This window comes from Eublepharis macularius, chromosome 12 (genome assembly GCF_028583425.1).
Source record: "Eublepharis macularius isolate TG4126 chromosome 12, MPM_Emac_v1.0, whole genome shotgun sequence".
NCBI lineage: Eukaryota > Metazoa > Chordata > Lepidosauria > Squamata > Eublepharidae > Eublepharis > Eublepharis macularius.
The window spans coordinates 39,550,113-39,572,377 of record NC_072801.1 but is presented as its reverse complement, the minus strand read 5'-3'; the positions used below and the strand labels follow the sequence as shown (position 1 = coordinate 39,572,377).

The 22,265-nt window shown below is 46.4% G+C and overlaps 1 protein-coding gene across 1 annotated transcript in view; it reads right to left on the bottom strand.

Annotated features, from left to right (window-relative positions):
• Positions 1 to 22,265, bottom strand: part of LOC129340229 (trafficking kinesin-binding protein 1-like) — a 35,596-nt gene that overhangs the window by 6,735 nt on the left and 6,596 nt on the right. The window contains exons 2-14 of the mRNA XM_054994889.1: positions 19,379 to 19,455; positions 18,478 to 18,594; positions 17,442 to 17,542; positions 14,410 to 14,518; positions 13,575 to 13,653; positions 10,836 to 10,966; positions 9,821 to 9,895; positions 8,537 to 8,674; positions 6,474 to 6,544; positions 5,153 to 5,380; positions 4,162 to 4,463; positions 1,984 to 2,202; positions 601 to 703 (exon numbers count right to left, since the gene is read on the bottom strand). Of these exons, the coding sequence (XP_054850864.1) occupies positions 601 to 703; positions 1,984 to 2,202; positions 4,162 to 4,463; positions 5,153 to 5,380; positions 6,474 to 6,544; positions 8,537 to 8,674; positions 9,821 to 9,895; positions 10,836 to 10,966; positions 13,575 to 13,653; positions 14,410 to 14,518; positions 17,442 to 17,542; positions 18,478 to 18,594; positions 19,379 to 19,455 (1,750 nt within the window). The remainder of the gene's footprint in view (positions 1 to 600; positions 704 to 1,983; positions 2,203 to 4,161; positions 4,464 to 5,152; positions 5,381 to 6,473; positions 6,545 to 8,536; positions 8,675 to 9,820; positions 9,896 to 10,835; positions 10,967 to 13,574; positions 13,654 to 14,409; positions 14,519 to 17,441; positions 17,543 to 18,477; positions 18,595 to 19,378; positions 19,456 to 22,265) is intronic.

The window sequence follows — 22,265 nt, the reverse complement described above, 5'->3', positions numbered from 1 at the left end:
TGACCAGGTCTCAGCCCCATTTTTTGTTCAAATGCCAAACTTTAAGTCCTGAATCCTTGAAGCACAAAGAGTGCTTCTGAGCATATACCGAACCCTTTCCTAGAAGTAAGCAAGCATCACAGTCATGAGTTAGAGACAAAAGCTTCCCAAGACTAGACCGAGTCCCAGGTCCGCTTCTACTGGAAAGAACTGGTGACTTCCAATTCCTGCAATTCCCATTTCCTTAAACAAGGCCCTTTTTGCTCCCACCATCATGCAGGCGCCCTGTACCCCTTTTCCACAAGCCAGCATTGCTCTCAATGGAGTAAACCAGAGGGGGAAGTGATGCTATCCTGCCCAGCTCTTCCTGTGTGAGATGTCGAGAAGAGAGGGAGGGGTTTCTTACTTCAGAGCCCCCATCAGTATGACAAGAGCGGCTGGACAGGCCCATACCTGGAGCAGCAGTGCCTAGAAGCCTGGATCCAAAATGGGGGGAGGGATGTAAGGAGACAGGTTAAAAACACGAAACTTTCTCACACAGAAGGGAAATCCTCCCTTGCCGGTGATGGGGTGGGAGGAGCAAGGATGGAAAGCAAGCAGATGGGACCACAGCATCCTTACCTGGGTGTCACCATGGTGACCTCGTTGCTAGGGTGCAAGATGCAACAGGTAGTGATGGTGAAAGTAGGCGGGGTCTGGGGCAGATTGTTAACGGAGTGGAAGACTGAAACGGACACGAAAACGAAGGGTTAATGAACGGGGAGGGGAGAGAGAGACAGGTGGACAGACAGACGGATGTCTAAGGAGAAGTGCAGGTTGGGAATGAAGCCTTTCTCCCATCCTCAACAGCCTTGTTTTTTCCTTAGGGTGATGCTCAGGAAGATCTTTATTTCCAGAAAGGTACCACTAGGAGCAGGACCCCATCCTCTGGTGGGCCCATTTCAAACACAGACTCCAGCGGTCCAATCGGTTAAGCACATAGCACTTATAGAGAGCTATTCTCCAGGGTTGCAAGTTTGAGCCTACTAAAAGATGAACTGTCTCTTTTTTAAAAAATGGCAAGGGCTTGAAAATAAAGATAAGACAGATTTGTGAAGAGTAAATCTTTTCAAATGCCCCTGGCCATAGCAACCACACAAAGGAATTCATCCTGTCATTTATAATTGCTATTATTGTGAGGTATGTGTGGCAATTATTGTGATGTATGTGTGTAGATACTGTTGTTTTGACAACTTAACCTTGAATATATTCATGAGTGAAACATCTTTAGGACCCTGACAATTTGCCTAGCCTCTCCCCAATCTTTTGGCCACCATTGTGGTATCAGAAAGGGCAGCCTGGGTCACTGCTTAAGAAAGTCATGTGTGAACTGGGAGACATCTAACCCAGCACTGGTCAGTTTGGGTTGCCCCAGAAATGAGACCAAAATTCAACAATGTTAGATGGTCAGGGAACTACTAACTTCACAAACTTGAGGAAACATAACAAACACTGCTTTCCTGTCACCAGACAACAGAGTACAGGCTGTTTCTTTAATTACTTGTAAGCTAATCTGTTCCTTCAGGATTCCTATAAAATTCTTAGACATTCCAGGCCCCTCTTCACTTCCCAGAATTTATTGGAAATAATGCCAGTTTATACTCCTAATGCTGATAGGATAAACTCACAGACCCCAAAGGTTTGTTTTGCACTACCCTTTAAACCAAACCTAGACTGCGGGGATGGAATTAGCTGGCAGAGATCAACTTCATGATCCAGCCACTATGGGCAAGGGAAGGCATGAACACACACATCTGCCAACTCACGAAAGGTGTTGACAAGCAGAAGCACAGACTGACAAGACACGCAATGTCTATGTGGAGCTGGTTCACAAAATGGCTGCCCCAAGACTGGGCCAAGGCAACTCGAGTAGGTGGACCTGTGCACTCCCCAAACCAGGGACTTAGTTTCTCAGTGATGTCCATACTGATCAGCTACTGAAGAGAATCAGGTGGCCCCACTCACCACTGCGTCTCTCCTTGGCTTTGGCAGGAGTCGAGGTTGCAAGGGCAGGAATGGAGCTCATGTCCACATCATCTTCCTCCAAATCATTAAGGTTGTAGACCTCCTCCAGGTCTACGTCAAGCTGCCGGAAGTCTTTGGTGAGCACACCAGGCCGAGGGTCCAGGACTCCAGCCAAGTTTGGCTGAGCTAGCTGCTGCCAGTGGTGGAGGGTCATAGAGCCTAACAGCAGAGAGGAGAAGGGTAAGGTCATTTTATTTATTTATACCCACCTTTCTTCCCAATGGGGGTCCAAAGCAGCTTACAATGTCATCTTCCCCTCTCTGTCATACCATAACCACATCCTGTGAGGTAGGTTAGGATGAAAGAGCAACTGGCCCAAGGTCAGACCATGAGGTTCGAGGCTGAGTGAGGGGTGAACCCATGTCTTCTAATCCAACATTCTTAACCACTACACCATACTGTCAATACTAGCCCTGTACCAAGGTGATGTGTTAAAGCAAGGGGGGTGTCAAGGTTAGAACATGGATCCTGGATTCAGATCCTCACTCATGAAGCTCATAGAGCCCATCACACACTCTCAAGAGTTGTTGAGAAGAAACATGTGGGCGGTGGGGGAGACCATGAGCTTCTTGCAGGAAGGGCAAGATAAAAATGGATGCATCCACCAACACCCACCTGTCACAGGAGCAGGCACTGTGCAGCTCTGAGCCCCATCAAGCGACCCTACCCTAAGGTAGAGAGTTCTCTGACACAGCCTGTCCCACATCTGACAAGCATGAGGGAATACCGGCTGTATCACCACCTGTGCGTCTGTACACATGTGCACACCTCTTGCTGCTGCACCCCCTTCCATAGCAACATGGGAACCAGGCTTTGTATCCAAGAAGACCCAGAGCAAACTTGTCCCTCCCGCTATACTAAGGTAAGAGCCTTTCTAGCAGCCCAGGCCTCTCGCCTAGACACAAAAAGTCTCTTTATAGCAGAGTTCTTACGCAGGCAGCACAGCGCCAATCAAGGTCAGGGTGACTCTGCAGTTACATGCATATTCCATGACTGCATTGTGCACACACTGAATGTCTATGTGGAATTCTGGTTGCATTTTCTAAGTCAAGTTTCTCACTCATACGATAACCAAATTAAAGTCGAAAACATACCCAGGAAATTCCTAATGAAACCTCAGCAGCAGCCTTTTACAGATTAAAACCAGAGGCCTAACCAGCCCAGTACTATCTCCTCATGGTCTCTGGTGGAATCCCTGCCAACCTTACTACCTGAGAGCTTTTTAAACTGGGCCGTTTCCAGATGGCTTACCTTCACGCAGGACGTCGCGCCTCATTGCGGGGAAAATGCGAAAGATCGCGTTTTCTCACGCGAGTTTTGCACGACGTCGCGCAAAACTCGCGCGAGGAAACGTGATATTTTGCATTTTCCCCGCAATGAGGCGCGACGTCCCGCGTGAAGGTAAGCCATCTGGAAACGGCCCTGGAGGCACCAAGGATCAAACTGGCCTCTTGGGCATGGACAGCATGTGCTCTCCCTCCTGAGCTGCAGCCCCTCTCCTATGGTAAAGCCTCCCATGGGCTGAAAAGGAGCTGAGATAGGTTGTCTGTAGGGCTCTATGGCCAGAGAAATGAATTAGGGGCTGTTGAAGAGGAAGTTCACAGCGACACAAGCCAGTACAACTCCAAGTATTGCAATGTACACAGTTGTTTCTCCTTCTGGCAACTCTGAAAATGTACGCACATGCAGGTAAGTCTCATTTTAAAGCAGCATGAAATTATATCTTGAGAACTGGCTTGTTTTACTGCAGTTAGAGGATCATTTATCTTTGGTTTGGAGCCAGAGTTTCCATTCCAAGTAATGGTGGTATCTTCCTCCAATGTAAGAGGAGCCTTCCACCAGCAGAAGGTATCTCTTGCATCAAAGTAAGCTGCTTGCACCAAAGAAAAACTCCACCATTTGTGGGATGGAAACTTTGGATCCATCCCTTTATATCTATCTACCTTTATTTCTATCATCCTTTTATTTCTATCTAACTAAACAGAATGCATGCAATGAAACGACTCAGCAGCATCTCAGAACAAAGTATGCAAGAATAAGCTGGCCCAGAACCACAGAGCAGCACCACCATGTGAGCCCTCCAGGCACAGTTCTTCTGGGTTCCTTCCTCCTCCTCACCTTCCAGAGGCTTGATGATCTGAAGCTTATCGGGGAAGTAAGAAAAGGAGCCCAGTGAGAAGCCAGAGCCTCCAGAGCTGCCCGAATAGTTGGTGCCGGTAGATGCAATACTCTCATTGGGGGTGAGGAGCCCGCTGGAGTCCTCAACCTCGCGGGCCAGGCGCCTGAGCTTACTCTCTCGCTCCACATCGAAAAACGAGCGCTCTGTGCTGTGGTTCTCTTGGCGGGCAGACAGGCAGCGGAGGGCAACTTCCAGGTCATGCTGGCCCGGGGTGCCCAAGGGCGTCCCAAGCGCATCTCGGCTGAAGCAAAGGAGAAGCATTTATCACCCATTGGGATCCACCTAGTTACTACCATTAAAACTACTATTGGTAAATAAGCAATGGATATGGATAAAAATAAAATATAAAGTAATTAAAACACACAAAGAACGTGTATATATACAAAATATAAAAACAATGTTGGCAATATCTGTTCAATAATAAATGTTTGACATCAGAGGTACATCTTTCCCCTTCCTTTTCTTGTTTAAAAAGCACCTGGTTCACAGACTTGTACTGCAAAGATTAAGTATATGTTGGCATATGAAAGAGTCAGAGATGGAAAATACAGGCAGAAAGTTTAATAAATCTTTAGGTGCCTCATCAGGTGGCTGAGTTTCCCCAATCCCAAAATCTCAACTTCTATCTTTCACATCTCTTCTTTAGGCTATAACAGGCCTACCCAATGCATGACCCACTAGTTAAAACACAGAACCAGCTAGCTATATTTTGCAGCTTGCCAGATGCTTAAGAGCCCCACTGGTTTTGCAGTTCCAGGCAGATGAAGATGCCATGTTTCTTCAGCCTCTGGTGGGCCACAAGTTGTTCAACTTCAGCCTCGAGGCCCCAGCTCCAGCCAAGTAGCCTCTCTTCTGGGAACGCAGGACTTTACCGCTCATGGCCCACAACATAGGATATAGAACCTGCTCCATACGCCAAACAGTACTCACCGGGCACGATGGGGGCCTCCAGGAGCCTGGCTGTCCTGCCCCTCCATCCCTCCTGCAACAGGGCTGTCAGAACCATAGTAGCTAGTGCGAGGGGTGCTCAAGCGGCTGCAACCCACTGATGATGGCTTGGAAGAGCTCCAAGGAAGACTCAGAGGTGACTCTGCTCGCGATCTGGCTTTCACTGCCTGGTTCACAGCCTTCACAGTCTCAAAGACCCTCCGGAAGCTCCTGAGATTGAGAAACATAGAAGGGGAGACCGAAGTCAGCAGTGGAAAACAAGGGACAGGGCTGGATATCCCACCTCCAGAAAGTGCAGAGAGCATCAGAGGCAACTCCCCAACATGCACACATGAGACCACGTTGGTTTTAAGACAAAAACCCACCACTCCCAGGTTAGAGGCCAGCCAAAACCTGTCAGATCCGCCTTCAAGCATGAATCCTTTTGAGATGTCCCTTCCCACTCTAGCTCTGCCTACATCTAAATTCCACCTCAGGGTTCCTCTCCCAGTTTGTGTTGGGATTTAGGAAGTGTTTTCATTTCAGTCATGAAAGAGTTAAACAGTTTGTGTTACTTAGTACATTTATTTACATGTAACCACCTAGGCCTCGAGTAAGGATTCCCACCATGGTAAGGGGAATCTCTAAGCATAATGAAGTAGAATTAGGATTTTCTATTGGGCAACTCGTTTATTGGGGGGCAATTCATTGAAGCTATGTACTAAAGTTTTATTGCTTTTTGTACAGAGTTTTCTCTCAGTCAGTGTATCAGTCTTGAGCTACCTTTTACTAGGAAGATGTAGTCAGTCTAGCAATTTATTTTCTTCCAATGTTACTCTATTTTTTTCCTTTATGTAGTATTCTTACAGAGCTATACTGAAGTGTGTGTCTGTTCTCATTAAGTCCACTGCGCAATCTCTGCCTTAAGCTCTGCTAATTAAGTGTTAATTTCCTACAGTTTGCCTCCCAACCTCAGAGTTCTTGGGGCACCTGTGAAAGCATCCTCTTGGGGTGCTTCTTAATCTCTAAGTAGCTCCATGCTGGATCAAAGCAATGGCCCATCTAATTCAGTATCCTGTTCCACAGAGTGGACCATCAGATGCTCCCCACCCCACAAGGCCTACAAGGAGGCCTCACCCATAGCTTCAACGCACTGCAGCTCCCCAAACACTGGGACTCAGAAGGTGACTGCCTCTGAACGTGCAAGTCTCACATGAAGGGGGAAGTCCCACAGGAAGCTGCTGTTTCTTGACCTTTTGGCTGCCGCTCCCCCCCCCCGCCCGCCCCGGCAACACCCAGTCAGGCCCTCTTGCTCTCTACTCACTTGTACTCTGAAGAACCAGAGCTGTCAGTCCCCTTCCTCATCGTACCCTTGATCTCTGCAGCCAGGGAATCCTTTAATGAAAATTTATTGTTATTTTAACTTTGTATTATTTTACTACTCTTGTAAACTGCCCTGAGCCTGTTCGTGGGGAGGGCAGGATATAAATATGATTAAACAAACAAACAAACAAAACAAACAAAGGAAAGCGTGGGACAAGGGTTAGTACTGGACTAAGCCTGAAGAGACCCAGGTTCAAACTCCCACCATGCCATGAAACTCACTAGGAAGATGGATTGGTCATTCTCTCTTGACTACCTTGCAGGGTTGTCTGGGGGATAAAATGGAAGCGAGAAATACATAAGCCACCCAAAACTCCTTGGAGGAAAGGCAGAATAAAAATGAAGTTGGCTACAAGTAGGAGTTTCCAAACAGCAAAAGACAAGGGCCCCCAAAGTGAGACTAGAGCTTGGTAAAATCCTGAGAGGAACAGTGTACTCTCCAGTTACCCCACAACCAACAGCGATTGGTTTTGAAGTATAAAATGTTCCACAGTTCAATCCTGCCAAATCTGGGATAGGTATGAGTGACAGATGCTTTCTTTTGAAATCAAGAGGACTCACACCACCTCTGGGGGACCTGGCTGGTTTTGAGACATAAACATTCCCCTCAGTTACAAAATGTTCTTAGGGTAGCAAGTGTAAAGGCTTTGGGTCGCTGCTGAGATAAGTTTTGTATTAAGCATGAAAAGAGATCACAGAGATCACAGATGCAGAAGGTTTAATAAAACAAAAAGGAAGGTTTAATTAAGTACAAGTTATGTGTTGAATTCTCTTTAAAGCTTGAAGGTACCTGGTCTGCTTGTCACCAGAGACAGGCCTCACAAGTCCATCTTCTCCCAGAGGTTGAGTTAAACCACTCTGCCACACTACCAGGCAGAACTCTACATAAAATTGTCTGCCCCCTTTTCTGAGGCACTTCCTAACTCTTCTGTCTGCCCTTTCCTCAAGGAAAAACAGACACCTCCTTTCATTTTTCACTCACATCTCCCCTCTGAAAGGTCACTGGATGTTGGAGCAGCACTACCATAGGCTCAGGTGTGACATAGCTGAGTGGCTGGCTTTCCTCTCAGGGTGGGACAGCCTCTTATTCATCACAGGAAGGCAACTTGGTCACTCTCCACATGCTCAGAGAATCATACCAAGTCATGTGCCTCAAAGGCGCAACCCTGGCATGGAAAATATATTCCAAATTTCAGTCCTGGGCCGATTCCAGACGGCCCTCTGCAATCCAAAACGTTGCGCGTTGTCGCGCGTCATCGCGCGGAAAACACGAAATATCGCATTTTCTCACGCGAGTTTTGCGTGACCTTGCGCAAAACTCGCGCGAGAAAACGCGATATTTCGCGTTTTCCGCGCGATGACGCGCGACAACGCGCAACGTTTTGGATTGCAGAGGGCCGTCTGGAATCAGCCCTGGTGAGCCCTGGCTTAAAGAAAGCCCTCTTCTCTCAACTCTTCCCCCGCCTTTAGTACTAAAAGCTTGATATGTGATAAGGCACCCGATTGTTGGCACAGGGGAATAAAGAACAAAGAAGGGAGAAGTAGATAAACTGTTTCCTTTTAGATATCCATTACTAGTGTCCCAAACAGCCCCGTGGCACAGAGTGGTAAGCGGCAGTACTGCAGCCCAAGCTCTGCTCACGACCTGAGTTCGATCCTGGCAGAAGCCGGATTCAGGTAGCCAGCTCAAGGTTGACTCAGCCTTCCATCCTTCCGAGGTCAGTAAAATGAGTACCCAGTTTCCTGGGAGTAAAGTGTAGATGACTGGGGAAGGCAATGGCAAACCACCCCGTAACAAAAAGTCTGCCAAGAAAACGTCGTGATGTGACGTTCCCCCCATGGGTCGGTAATGACTCGGTGCTTGCACAGGGGACTACCTTTAGCTTTACCTTACTAGTATCCCCCATCCAGATACAAGGCAGAAATTATTTTCATGCCAATTAAATGCTAAAACCCCAGGGCAATCCTCCACCCTGTCGGCATCACAGGAACACTCAGCCTTACCACGGGCAAGAAGGTGGGGGAGCTGTGGCGGTTGATGGCGCTGTTGGGGAGGCTGCGGCATCGGAGACTCTTGATCTCCTCCTGGGCTTCATGCAACATCGCCCCACACTCAGAGTATTTCTCCTGTAGATCCTGGAGCTAGAGCAGTATCATATGACAAAGAAGGAAGGTGAGAAACATCCCTTCCCAGGCCGTGCCAAGCTGAAGTTAGGAGACATTAACTGAGCCCCAAGGGACTCTCTCAGAATTGTGCCAGTCCAATTGATTTACCGTCTGTCATCCTGCAGTAGACTTGTAAATGTGTTTAAGCTTATTCATGTCTTTCAGCTGGGGTCATTTCTGTATCTATGCCTCATGCTTAAGCAGTCATGCCCTATGAACACTGGGAGAGGGATGTGAGAGCAACGGCTAGATTACTATAGTGTAACTCTGTACTGCATTCAGCTATGTATCAGCTCCTCCAAAGTCCCAGCTTTCATTTTTAAAAAGTGTCTAGCCCTTTTTGTTCTGAAGACAGAAAGGAAAAGGTCAACCTCTACAACAAGAAGGGCAAGAGATTTCTTTTTGTTTTAATGAAAGCTGATGATTCCGAGGACTTAATAAATAGATGGTTCTGATGCTACGATGCTATAGTAATTTAGTTATTCATAAGAATCATAGGGTTGGAAGGGACCTCCAGGGCCATCAAGTCCAACTCTCTGCACAATGCAGGACATTCACAACTGCCTCCCCTTCCCCCACACAGTTTTTTTAAAAATGAAAAGGGCCCAGTGACATGGGGGAGGAAATTGTAGCTGTGCGGGAATATGCAAGGGAAATGGTGCCAACACAGGTATCATCACACTTCCGACACAGAAGGCAAACATGCTTCAGCTGCAAGCCAAGCAGGAAACATCGTATCAAAGGTTGTTTGAGAAAACAAGGAGAAATCACAACAAATGAGCAAGGATACTGTATGGAAGCTAGGAAATAATCTGCTGCAGCTGAGAGCCCACCAAAAAGCCCATGTGGAAGTCAGCTGGGTGGTGTGAATCAGTAGCTCTCAGCAGCCCCAACCTGGGAACTGTAGTTCTATGAGGTGGGACTATTTCCAACAGAGAATTCTCACCAACCTCAACTCAAACCACCATTTCCCAGGGTTCTTCGCAAGAAGCCATGACAGTTCATCTGGTATAATACGATGCTAGCTCACGGGCTGGTAGCTGAAAGTTCTCCTCTGCTCTCCTGTCAATGATGGGAGAGACACAGACCCCCCCTTTCTTCCCAGCTATTCAAGGGGCTCACCTCTGTCCGTAACTTCTGCTGGGCCTCCTTGGCAGCGGCAAGGTGTTGCTGCAGTTCCTCCACTTCTGAGCCGTACTGCGGAGAAAGGAAGGCCACCGTCACCCAGAGCAGACTTTGCAAGGTTTAGACAAACCTTTAATGGAGAACCAAGGGCACTCCAGGTCCCACAGCACAATATGTAATTTGCCTGTCTGTAGTTTATAATGGCTGGCTTAATGAGTTTTCTTTTCAAGGCAGGCCCAAGAGAGTTTTGCCTCCAAAAGGAAGAGAAGGCAGAGCTAATCTGCAAACTCCCCTCTCTGTTTCCAACAAAGATATTCTTCCTCCGGGGAATCTATTAAACGTGCCAATTAAGAGATCATCTGCTGCTAAGATTGAGATTTTCTCCTGCTGGCCTCTGAGTGAATTCCCTAGTTCAACAGCACAACTTCCATTCAAAATTCACTATCCACTAGAAAATGTGTACCCTCCCTATCTTTGTGTATGTCCTTACTTTTCTCATTGAAGTTGAAAACAGCATTCTGTATGTTCCAAATATATTTGGAAACGTTAAAATGTGTGTAAATAAATAGCTTTAGCCTTGCTTCCTTTTTCCAAGTGATTTTTGGACACCGTGCAGAAAATCCAAACAGTGCCCTTCTAGTTACAGGACAGTTTGCAGCCTCATAAGGGCATCCTAAAATCTGCCACCTGATGCCTCAAGGTAGTAGATCCAACCTGCTTTCTCAATTTCTATGGTACTCAATATTGGCAACGTTATCAGAGAAAAGCAGCTACAAATCCCAGAAAGCCTTACAAGAAAATGGAGGAGTCCTCTCTGTTCCCCACAATACAATCCATGTGAAGGAGGATCCATGTGGTCCAGCAAATATGCTGGGACCATCTCCCACATCCCCAAAACCTCAAGGGCACTCACAACCAGGGCAGCCCTTCCATCCCTGAAACAGTCGTATTCTTCTGCTGACAACCAACAGGCGTGCTCTGCCACGCAGGTACAGCAAATCTCTTTGCTCACCGTGCGGCATTTCTGCTGCAAATCCACAATCTGCGCCAACAGCTGGCTGATCTCCTCCTGCTGACGGGCCGCATCCTCTGACTTGCGGGCGAGCTCTTCAGACAGCAGCACAACCTCCCGGCTCGCTTCAGCTATGGGGACAGGAGACAGGCATTGGATGGTCATCACCTGCAGCAGATGGCTCCAAGGGACGCAGCAGAGTCCGGCATGCCATAGGAGGCTGTGGCTTAGTGGCAGAGCATTTGATTTGTATGAAAAAGGTCCCAGGTTCTCTCCCTACCCTCCAGTTGGATCAGGCAGGAGGTGATGTGAAAGACCTCTGCCCAACACCTCGGAAAGCCGCTGCCAGTCAGAGGGGAGACTAGTGACCTTGACTGACTCTGAGTCTCTCTACATGAGACATCTGACACATGAAAAACATGTGCTGGGAGATGAAATGTTAGCTGGGAAGGGTAGTTTAAAAAGACAGAGCCAGCAGCAGGGCAAAGGCTTTGCTATAAACCAGAGCTGTGGGAAGGGGCTGTGAAATGCCAGAAGGGAAACTTCAGCCCATTCTAACCTCTCCAAGTCCAAGCCCGGCTCTGGAAGGCAGCTCCAGCCCATTGCCATTCCTTGCTGCCCTCTAGTTGCCATCCCACACAGCTTTACACTGGAGAAGTGAAATTCACAGAGCCTTTGGGGAGGTGAAGATGAAATTAACAAACCCTCTGAGGAGCCATCCCTGCTGACTCTGTCTTTTTAAACAACGCTTCTTGGCCAACACTGTGTCTCCCTACAATTGGTGAACACACACTAAGGCATCTCGTGTAGAGAGACTCTCAGTAAGAGGCCGTTTCATGTACTGAAGTAAGCTTTGAAGGGGATGTGGCTCAGTCATAAAAAGTACATGCTTTGCCTACAAAAGTTCCCAAGTTCAATTCCAAGCATCTCCCATTAAAAGATCACAGGTTAAGGAAGTATCTCTTACTGACACCCTGGAGACCTCTTGTCCTGCTTTATCCAAGTTAAACCTTCCAACTAACCTGATTAATCAGTAAGATTGCACAGAGCCAGAAAGCCCAAAACAGGGGAGCTAATTCTGGGTTGGAGATTATACACCCAACTGCCGAGTCTCTGCTTTCACATCCTCACGTCCAGAGATTTTCTGCTCTACCTGAATGCTCCATATTTATCAAGCAATCAAAAGCACCAGGAACATCTCAAACTTGAGTTGCACCTCTTTACACTTCACCAGCATCTCACTTTTCACTGTTTGTTAGCAGTCCCGTGGGTTCCTATCTAGCAGTTGCCAGAGACCAAAACAACATTTGTCAACCTAGGAGGGAAGCTCGTCTTCCACTCCAGCCCCACAACAGGGTTTGGAGGCACTACAACTCTCCCTAAGAGATGCAGAGGCCAGTCTCTGTATCAGGCATCTGACGAAGAGAACTTGATTCTCGAAAGCTTATGCTACAATAAAATTGGTTAGTCTTAAAGGTGCTACTGGACTCTTTTTGATCTCCCTAAGAGAGGCACTGGAGAGGCACATCAGGGCCTGCTATGAAAATATCTGGAACAGGGATCAGCTCGAGTCTCCAGCCCCCCACATTTTGCATTGCCGCTACTACGTAGAATTCTTACTACAACAAAGCATGACTGAAAGAGGTGCTTTCAGAACCTTGAAAGACTTAGATATATTTAGTGGGAATTTGCTTTTAAATAGCAGACCCTCATAGCCATTTCACAAGCTGCATTTGAAAGTCCCATTCACCCCAAAACCAGGGCATGCTCTGTGGCATTAGGGAGTTGGATGGGGTGATGTTCAAGCAACACAGGTCCTCTTCAGCACCCTGGGGTATGCTGAACAAATTGTACCATTCTATACAGATTGACCATATTTAAATAGCTTGCCACTTTGAATATTTTCAGAGTGCTTCAGCGAAGAAACTGAGCAGCACATAAGCTTTCTGCTTACAGCAGCATACACGTTTGATTAAAAGGAATACTCAGCCTTTCCCCCTAAATCTTCAAATCACTTTGTATCCATTAACAATAACCATGCAAGGTAGGCCCGTTATTTCCATATTTCCTATGGGAAAGGGATACATGTGCTGAAGTCGGAGAGAGAACACATTTGTCTAACACCATCCCACATCATAGCCCTCTAGCTCAGTATTGTATTGTATTTTGCATTTATATTTTGGTGTGCTTTTATCAAATTAGGTTTTATTTAACTGTTTTAATGTGCATGGGTTTAAATTCTTTTTAATGTCTGAAATGTTTTAATGTTCCCCACCTTCAGGTGGCATAGAAAAGTTTTAAATAAATAATATTTTAGAGGTGTCAGGCAAAATGCATAAATTCTCTTGACTTAAAGTGGTGTGGATGAGATTCTAACCCTAATTTTTCCCAGCTCTGGAGAGACTGAAACAAAAAACAGACTCTTAAATTACACTGGATGAAATGGAGGACTTAACTGTGCAATGGCATGATTTCTGCCCCTTCTCTTATGCCCCTGAGCCTTATCTATGGCAAGACTGGTCAAAAGAAACATGGCCATCTCTTTCATTTCAAAACCCTGTGATCGGGCCAGATCTCGGGAGGTAGGGAGGGGGATAAAAAGCTAACCACATCACACCTTCCACCCAGCTATTCACAGCAAAGGTTTTGACCACACGTGGGTTTGAGACATTTTAGAAACCTGAGGTGTTGAGATTCCCCAGATCCTTCCACACTATCACCTCCATCAGTGACACTCACAAAACTGCTCCACGCAATCGATCATCAGCTTCTGCTCCTGTTCTTCATACTGACAGGTTTCTGAGGAGATGCTGGTGACCTGGGGCAGACAGACATAACCCATCACAGTTTACCTCTGCATTAGTTTTATGAGTTATGAAAACACAGCAGTTCTCTGGGTATAATGGGAAGTCTAGATTTGAGACCAAGACTGGGTGGGCTTCTCTTCCCAAAAGCAGGTAGAGAACCAGAAGTTATATTTTATCAGACAAGCTGACCTCACTATGGGGCCTCTCTAATGAAGCTGATATTCAGCTTTGCAACAGTGAGAGCTTTATAGTTACGGAGCACCCATACAGACAACGGCCAAAGAGAAGAACAATTGAAGGCAGAATATCTTTGGCACCCACTTTATTTTTTTTAAAAAATGATTGCTTGGTGAAACTCTGAGCACACCTAAGCACACACAAAACAAAAATAGTCAAGGGAATCAAGGGCCAGATAAAGGCAGTGTGGTGTACTGGTCAGGGTATCAGACTAGGGCAACATCCAACATGGCCGCATCCTTCTGAGGTAAGTACAGAGACAATTGCAATGGAGCATCCGTGTGGTAGTTTCCCTCGCAGTTCTCTTGCCTAACTCTTGCCTTAGCCCCCTACAGCTGCCATTCCTTCCCCCACCACCAGCAGGCCTTTGCTTAAACTGGGAGTTGACATACCACTAGGAGGGCAAGATGCAGCAGTATGTTAATTACTATTTTTTTTTGTTAATTTTGAAAAAGCTCACTGGTGGGGGCGGGGGATGGCTGGGGCAAGGGAAATTGTGCCAATGTGGGCGGGGCTGGTACTGGTCTCACCTCCGTGCGCAGTTTCTGGTTCTCCTCCTCCAGCCCTTTCAGTTTCTGCTGCAAGGCATCAAATTGGAAACAATGCTGCAGAGAGAGGGCGGATTCATTCCTGCGCAAGCTGTGGAGGGAAGAGGTGAAGCCATGAAACAGGGGAAGACGATTTTGTTTAACTCTCTGGTGTCTAGAATCAGGGCTTCATTAGTAACAGCAAAGGTCTTAGACTCCATTTCACCTGCAAGTCATGCTCTCCAACCTTTGCAAATGCATAAGGGAACTCCAAGAGACAACACACTGGGATATACATCACACTGGACATCTGTGACCTGATCACCCAACCTTTTTTTAAATCTAAAAAAGGGTGGTGCTGAGGGTGGAGAGGAGGGGTAAACAATTCTTTTCCCTATGCCGTTTTACTCATAAAACCCAACTCTTCCTGGGCAGAAATGAGTCCTGGTAAGCACCTTGCCACTCTTTTATCTCTAGTGGGGATGGCAACAGCCTCCAAAGTATGCCCACCCCAGACTCCACCCCCAAATCTCCAAGCATTTCCCACCTGGAATTGGCAACCCCATGGATAACACAGACAATTAAAAATTAAGAATGACCCCACCCACCCCCTGCACTGCAACCTTGTTTCAAATCAGGTCCCCCATGACTACTTTTTGTAGTCAAGAAACAGGGGTGATATGGATTATGGATCTACAACACAGGGCGGAGTCTGAACCTAACACACCACCCATACAAAAGCTCTGTGCTCCAGCAACCGGTTTTGATTTCAAGATGAGCTACAGGTGAATGGGGTGGTAGCTAAACCACTAAACTAGAGCTGAGACAAGGAGAGCTCCCCGATCATCCCCAAAGCTCCCTGCACAGCTATGTCACTCACGGGCTTGGATCCAACCAGCTTTTCCACGGGTGAGAAAAGAAGGAGGGATCCTCAGTTTCCACCTAAAAAGGCTATGCTGGGGATCATGGGATCTGCATGGACAAAAGTCATGCAGAGTAGAGATGGTAGTAAAGAGGGAGATCCAGAAAGATCAGGGCTTTTTTCTGGCTGGTACATGCTGGTATGCAACATCTGAGCTGAGCTAGTTTCTCCTCCACTTGTCTTCAAGCCTAGGTGTGGCCAGAGAGGAGTGTGCCTCGTAGCTCTTGGCCTGCAGCCTCACAGCAGCTGGCCTGGTGGACCCAGGACCAGCCCAAGATTAATACTTGTGTATTGTTTTGTGCTTTGTTGTTTAAATGGTACTGTTTATTTGGCTGCATTTCTGGTAAGCTGCTTTCGGCTGCAAAGAAATGCCTTCAATAAATACATCAAGTCTGTGAGCAAGCTCCCCACATGTGCACAAAAGCAACACACCCCTGCAAAGGAGACAGGACTTAAAGGCTGAAATGGAGCCTCTCCATCTTGTTCCATTTGAAGGCTTCAGGAAATGTATTGCTGGGAAAAGCAGCATGGTGTGAAGCAGCTGGGAGGCCACACAAAGACAGAAAGAGCACAGAGACACTCAGCAGCCTCTTAAAACACTGAAGCCCAGGGCCAGCAACAGCACAGCACACATGCTTTCTGCTAAGCCAGGAGCCAGTGGCTGGACTGGGCTCTCAGACCATCGCTGGCAGGAGCCTGGAGTCTCACTCGGCCCAGCTAGGAATCGCCGCCTCACTTACCAACTCCCTCCAACTGCCTTCTCAGCTGCTGCTGAGATCAATACGTATTACAGCCCCTTCACAAGTACAGACTCTGGCAGCCGTTAGCTTGGCTCTGCTGCTGAGGCAGCCTCTGATGTGTCCCGTGAGGGAGCCAAAAGCAATCGTCCCTCTGTCCCCTCAGCCAACCAGGCCGCATGCTGTACGAGGAGACCCACTGGGTAGAAGGACTTGAATGAATCAGGACTTGTCCACTGGAGTTTTTCCCAGTTTGGAAAGACAGCATGCCTGGAGAGTCTCGGGTTCCTTTTTCTTTGTACGCTTAAAATAAATCACTGAAGTTCTTTATCTGCTCTCACTTGACTGGCTTGTAAGGTTTTATTTATTTATTTTATTGAGGATATTTCTGCGCTCCTCTTTGGAGTCCTGCTTGAAGCAGCTTACGATGAAAACCAAGCCCCACCAAGTTCCATGAGACTTGCTCCAAAGTAGCAGTTCAGTCCTATGGTGCATACATGCCTGCGCGGGTTACATACAGGAATAAAGCTCTAATGAACTTCTAAGGAATTACTTCTACAGAAACATGTGCAGCATCAAGCTGCAAGTCGTGACGGCTGAAATCTCACTGTTATCCAAGAACTGACTCAGTGGCAATCTGCTCCCTACTCATCTAAGGATTACCGAGCAAACTGTGATCTGTAACTGAACGGTTCTGAAGTAATGCAGCTCAGAGCGATCAGAGGACGCCAATCAGCACCAAACAAGGAAGTGTAGGACCAGTTCAGTGCCCGAGCAGATGCATCACCAAGGGCACCAACACTCACTGGAGCCTCTTTAGCTCCTAGCTAGCAGCAATGTGGGAGAAGGTGACCAGTGTGGCTCAGCAGCTGCCCAGGTCGAAGGTGCGGACACTGGTGCCTGCTGTACTGGACCCTGCGGGAGGCAACAGAGGAGGAAACAACATGGGGCATAGCCTGCACCCATGGCCGCTTCCCAGATCATGTCACCGGTAGCCAGGTTCAAGGTGCACTCCAGACACACTGCCTCTGCAACTTGTCTTGGATGCAACCAGCTCTGGCACAGGGAGGGCCGCAGTATTTTGCTCGAGGGTACATAAAAACTTGGTGCCTGTTCAGTTTTTGTGCTTCACAGAAACCACATTCAGACATCATGACAAATCTCTTTCCCTGAGAAGGGCATGACAAGCAGTTTTCTATCATGCTGGAAACCACCAGAATAACAGTGCCCTCTGGTTCTCCCATCAGAAGCTGAGCACAGGTACAAGGATGAGAATGCAGTGCTACCTAGTAGTTAAGAACAACACGGCAAAGTGCATACATATCTCATCGCTTACCCATGTGGGAAGCTTCCTTCTGCCTTAGCTAGATACTCACGGGGTGGAGGCGGCAGTGGTCGGCTCGCTCTCCTCTGTGCTGTTGGTGTAGAGATGGAGGAGGTCATCCCGCATGGAAATTTCATGGCGCAACTGAGCTATCTTAGGGGAGAAGGGGCAAAAGAACCAGTTTGGAGAGTTAGAGATGGGACAGAACCGGATGGGTCAAGTAATAATAGAAGGACTTCTACTTGATGTCTTTGTTAAAACATGCACTTCAGTTACTGGACACCCTTGGTAAATAGGGCTTCAAGAAATCTTTTAGAAAATGATCTTAATTTTGGTCACTGATGGACTTTATCTGCTGTTAAGATACTTGGTTTTCTATCTCAGTGTCAGTTTCAGTTGTTGTTGTTGTTGCTGTTGTTGTAAAAAATCTTCCTGCTGCTCCTCTGGTTTCATAAATCATAGCAGCCAAATAAAACAGGAGCCCGGTAGCATCTTAAAGACTAACAGGTTCCGGCAGAAGCTTCTATGAGCCAGAACTCATTTCAGCAGCCCACAGTGGAGTGTGTCTGGAATACATCTTAATTCGTTTTTGAACAACACTGCCTTATACTGAATCAGTATTGTCTACTCAGACTGGCAGTGGCTCTCCAGGATCTCAGGTGGGAGGTCTTTCACATTACTTCCTCGACTTGATCCTTTTAACTGCCGATGCCAGGGATTGAACGTGGGAACTTCTGCATGCCAAGCAGATGCTCTACCACTGAGCCACCACCCCTCCATATGGCTAGAAGTTCCGCTAGATGTCTATTTCGCTGCAACAGACTAACAGGGCTACCCTTTTGAAAAGGTCATGTCAGCCTAAAATAATCAGTCAATTAATGTTCATCTGGCCTCCTCTTAAAAGACTCCATTGTTGAGGTCTGCACCAGACCCTTTAAGTTGTTCCAATCCAGGACCACACTTAGTGTCAAAAATTCTTTCCAACATCTAAATCCATTGTGCTTTTCGCCTTCCTGACATGGATCCCACACCTCCAAAGACCGCTTTCCACATGATCTAGATGGCATTTTCCACCAAGTTCCCCTCACCTCTTCCTTGGCTAATTCTAGCTGTTCTTCCAAGAGTTCATTGCGTTCTGACAGACTCCGGTTCTGCTTCAGCAACGACTGCCCAATGCGGGCTGCTAACTCCAGGTCATGCTCCTTCTGTGGGGATGGGGAGAAACACAGGGACAACCATGAGATTAATGTTCTCCCTTCCCTTCAAATCTTCTCCTGGCTCCATTCCCCTACCACCTACATAATTCTGAACTATTACCCCTCATTATCATTCATTCTCTTGCTGTCCCTGTCCAATCCAAACTAAGATCTTCTGCCATGAGTTTTTCCTGCTCAATGAATAACCAACAGCCTAGGAAATCTTATTAAGCTGAATGGGAAGCTAGGAACGGTCATTGCTTCTGTGCCCTGGACAGCCCCTGGTGTACAATTTGAGCAGCTTCGCTTATCTGAATGGGAAATATCAACAGCTGCCCGTGCATGCGCATTTTCTGCGATGGCCTCTACCTTATGGAATGGCCTGCCTGAAAAGGTCCGGAAACCTCTCCGTTCTGTCTTTCTGCAAACTATGCAAAACTGAATTATTCAGGAGAGCTTTTTTGCACAGGTAATAAGGCTACGCTGTAAGAAAATGGTTCAAAAAGATGCTATGGTAAAGGGATAGGGACTGTGTATACTACTGGTACAGTCTGTTGCTGCAAGTATGCTCCTACTGAGTAGTTTTCAAGTCATTTAATATACCCTGCTAAACTGCTTATGTATTTTTCAGCATTGTTTCAGCTCTGTATCAGATGTGTTTGTTTCAAATATCTGCAATCCATATGCTTTTGTATTGTTTATTGAATGTCCCAGCTAATGATTTTATTGACTTACACTCTGTGAAAAAACCAAATAATGCAAATAAATAACAATGGTAGCAATGAGAATATACCTCTTCTAGCAAGTTGGTAACTGCATCTATATCCTGGTAGGTCTTAGTGATCCTGCCGATTCGCTCAGAGCAAAGCACTGTGGGAAAACAAAGGAAGTTGACACCATTTATAAAAGTTCAGTGGAAGAGTTAAATGTTGACATAGGGCTTGGAGCCCTCTATAAAATACACTCTTAAAAAAATAGTAACCAAAATCCTGGAAAAAAATGACTTCTGTGATCTACATAAACTATGCAAATTATGAATTTGCATACATATTTCCTGAATTTGCTTAATTTATTCTGCATCAGTTGAGGGGGGGAGGGCTGCAAAGAAAATCCTACCAAGAGTACAGAAACATAACTTTGGAGTTCTCAACAGACACTGTTCACACAATATAAAGTATAAACTTGTAATAATGTGGGACTTGCTCCTTTTTAATTTTTAAAAGAAGCTGAGATGCCCACAATGCTGAATTTTGTGGCTAATACCTGTTCTGAGGCTTTTCTGAGAATGGGAGAATATGCAAAGACATAAGTTAACTAACTATTCAATGCAGTCCTGCTTAAACAGCAGATTCTCAGGGGATGCTAGGGTAGGGGTCACCAAATTTTCTGGCCTGAGGGCCTCAGTTAGGTTTCTGTCTGATTTGAAGGGCTCCAGGTTAGATGTCTGCCCTTCACCTTGATGCAACTTGAAACAGAAAGAACCAGTGTTCAGTTTGGAGCCCCCAACCCAAAAGCAGACTGAGAATCAACTTGCGGTCCCCTCCCCTGCTCTTCAGGGTATGTTGTGCTTGACCCATCTAACAAGTTTTTGGGAGCCTCAGTCCACTAGCCAATGCTCCCAACGAGACTGGAAACTGATTGAAATGGGCTGGATATGTCTCCTGGGCCATAATTACTCACCTCTGTGCTAGGGTAAGAATTTCTCAAAGGTATCACACCTATTGTATTGAGCAATTCACCAACCGTGCATAAAGCCCTCGATCTAACCTCCAATGTATCAGGATACCAGCTTGAGCCAAGGTCTGGAATCTGAAGAGGCTGATTGCCTACGATAGCGCACACCACTATAAATTCATTGATCTGCAAGGGACCACAGTGCGCTCTCTCTATTTCCCCATATCTGCTCAATGACTTCACAAACAAACTGGGATTTCAGAAAGGCGGACTATAAATAATGTAACTAAATGGACATTTTCCAGATAAGAAGTCCAAGGTTGCTTACATGACCACATTTAAAGCAGCTGTGGCATTCCTTGTATCTGGATGACCTTGGGCCAGTCACACACACTCAACCTAACTTACCTCACAATGTTGTTATGACGATAAAATGGAGGACAGGAGAACGCTGTGAGCCACTTTGGGTCCCCAGTGGGGAGAAAAGGCAGGGTATAAATGAAGCAAACCAGGCTCTGGCCTGGTGGAACTCTCTGTCTATTGAGACCAGGGCCCAGCAGGGCTTGTTATCGTTTTGCCGGCCCTGCAAGACAGAGATGTTCCTCCAGGCATATGGTCGAGGCTGGGCTTGACCTCCTCCGGCCAAAAAAAGAGGAAAAATGGAAGATCTGAGCCCTCCCTCCCTATTAGGGTTGTCCACCATCCTGCTTCTAAATAAGCATATATTGACTGCTGCCATCTAGTTATTGTATCTTGCTTGTATGTTACGTTTTTAAAATGTTTTATTGTTTTATACTCTATATAAATTATGTGATATATTTTAACTTGTTGTAATCTGCCCTGAGCCCACTTGCGGGGAGGGCGGAATAAAAATCTGAAGTAAATAAATAAAATAGTATCTGTAAATTTAACCGTCTATGTGGGAGCAAATCTGCTGTTTTTTAAAATTCTGTCTCCCATCATGAAGTCTTATCATTTGGGCGGGGGGGGGGGGAGATTCTGAGAAGGGGGTGGGTGTTCCCTCATTCCTAGGCCAAACTGAAAGTGGTACAAATTAAAATTTGCTTCCTGGCAGGTTTAATATACCATTGTGACATGGAATAAAAAGCCATGATCTGAGGAAGAAACAGCTTGTGACACACAAGAAAGGAAGGGGAAAAACACATTCTGGTGACGACAGGATTGACAGAGCCATTTTCAGTACCTAAACAAGCTACTTTGCACGGTCAGCCTTGGCTTATTTAGGGCATCTCCCAGTGTAGCATCATTTCCAATCACATCTGCCTCTTGTTCCCGTCCCCCTCCTCCATAATTTCTTAACAAAGGGAAGTAATGACATTTAATGAGGTACAGGAGCAGTTGATGTAACTCTCTTCTAAACCTGTCAAAAGTTACCAGAAAGAGAGAGTCCTCCCCTGCACAGATTCTGGTGCATCAAACCAGACATGTGAATGCTATAGTGTGTATTAAAACCTCCCCAGTTCAACCCATTTTCCAAAGACTGGCTTTAATCGTAACTTGTATATACATTTGAGGCAGTCCCAAACTGATTTTTTTTTAAATTCCCCATGCCACATGCGTTGTAGTTGATAGATAGGTAAATTAGGAGTTTTATGGCACAGTTATCTCTAGGCCACATTACTCTGACCACTGAAGCAGGGGATTAAGCAAGCCCATTTTCCATTCTGTTCAAGCATAGTGAGGAAAAGGGAGCATCTCCAGTTCCACTGGGCCAAAATGAGAGATCATAAAACAAATAGCTTTGATGCTCCTACACAATTGTCCCAAGGACACTACTGACAAATTTTATACCTCTACTAAGTTGAAACCTTTCAATTTCCAGAGGCTATCATAAAAGCAGAGTTCTCCAGGGCACAATGCAGAGTTAAGACTACAGGAGCCTATTCTGAGTCATGACCCCCAGGTAAGATCTTCTGTTTGCCTCCATTTCTCATCCCCTCTGGGGATCAAGGCCAGGGCTTTTTGTCCAATTAGCAGGTGTTGTT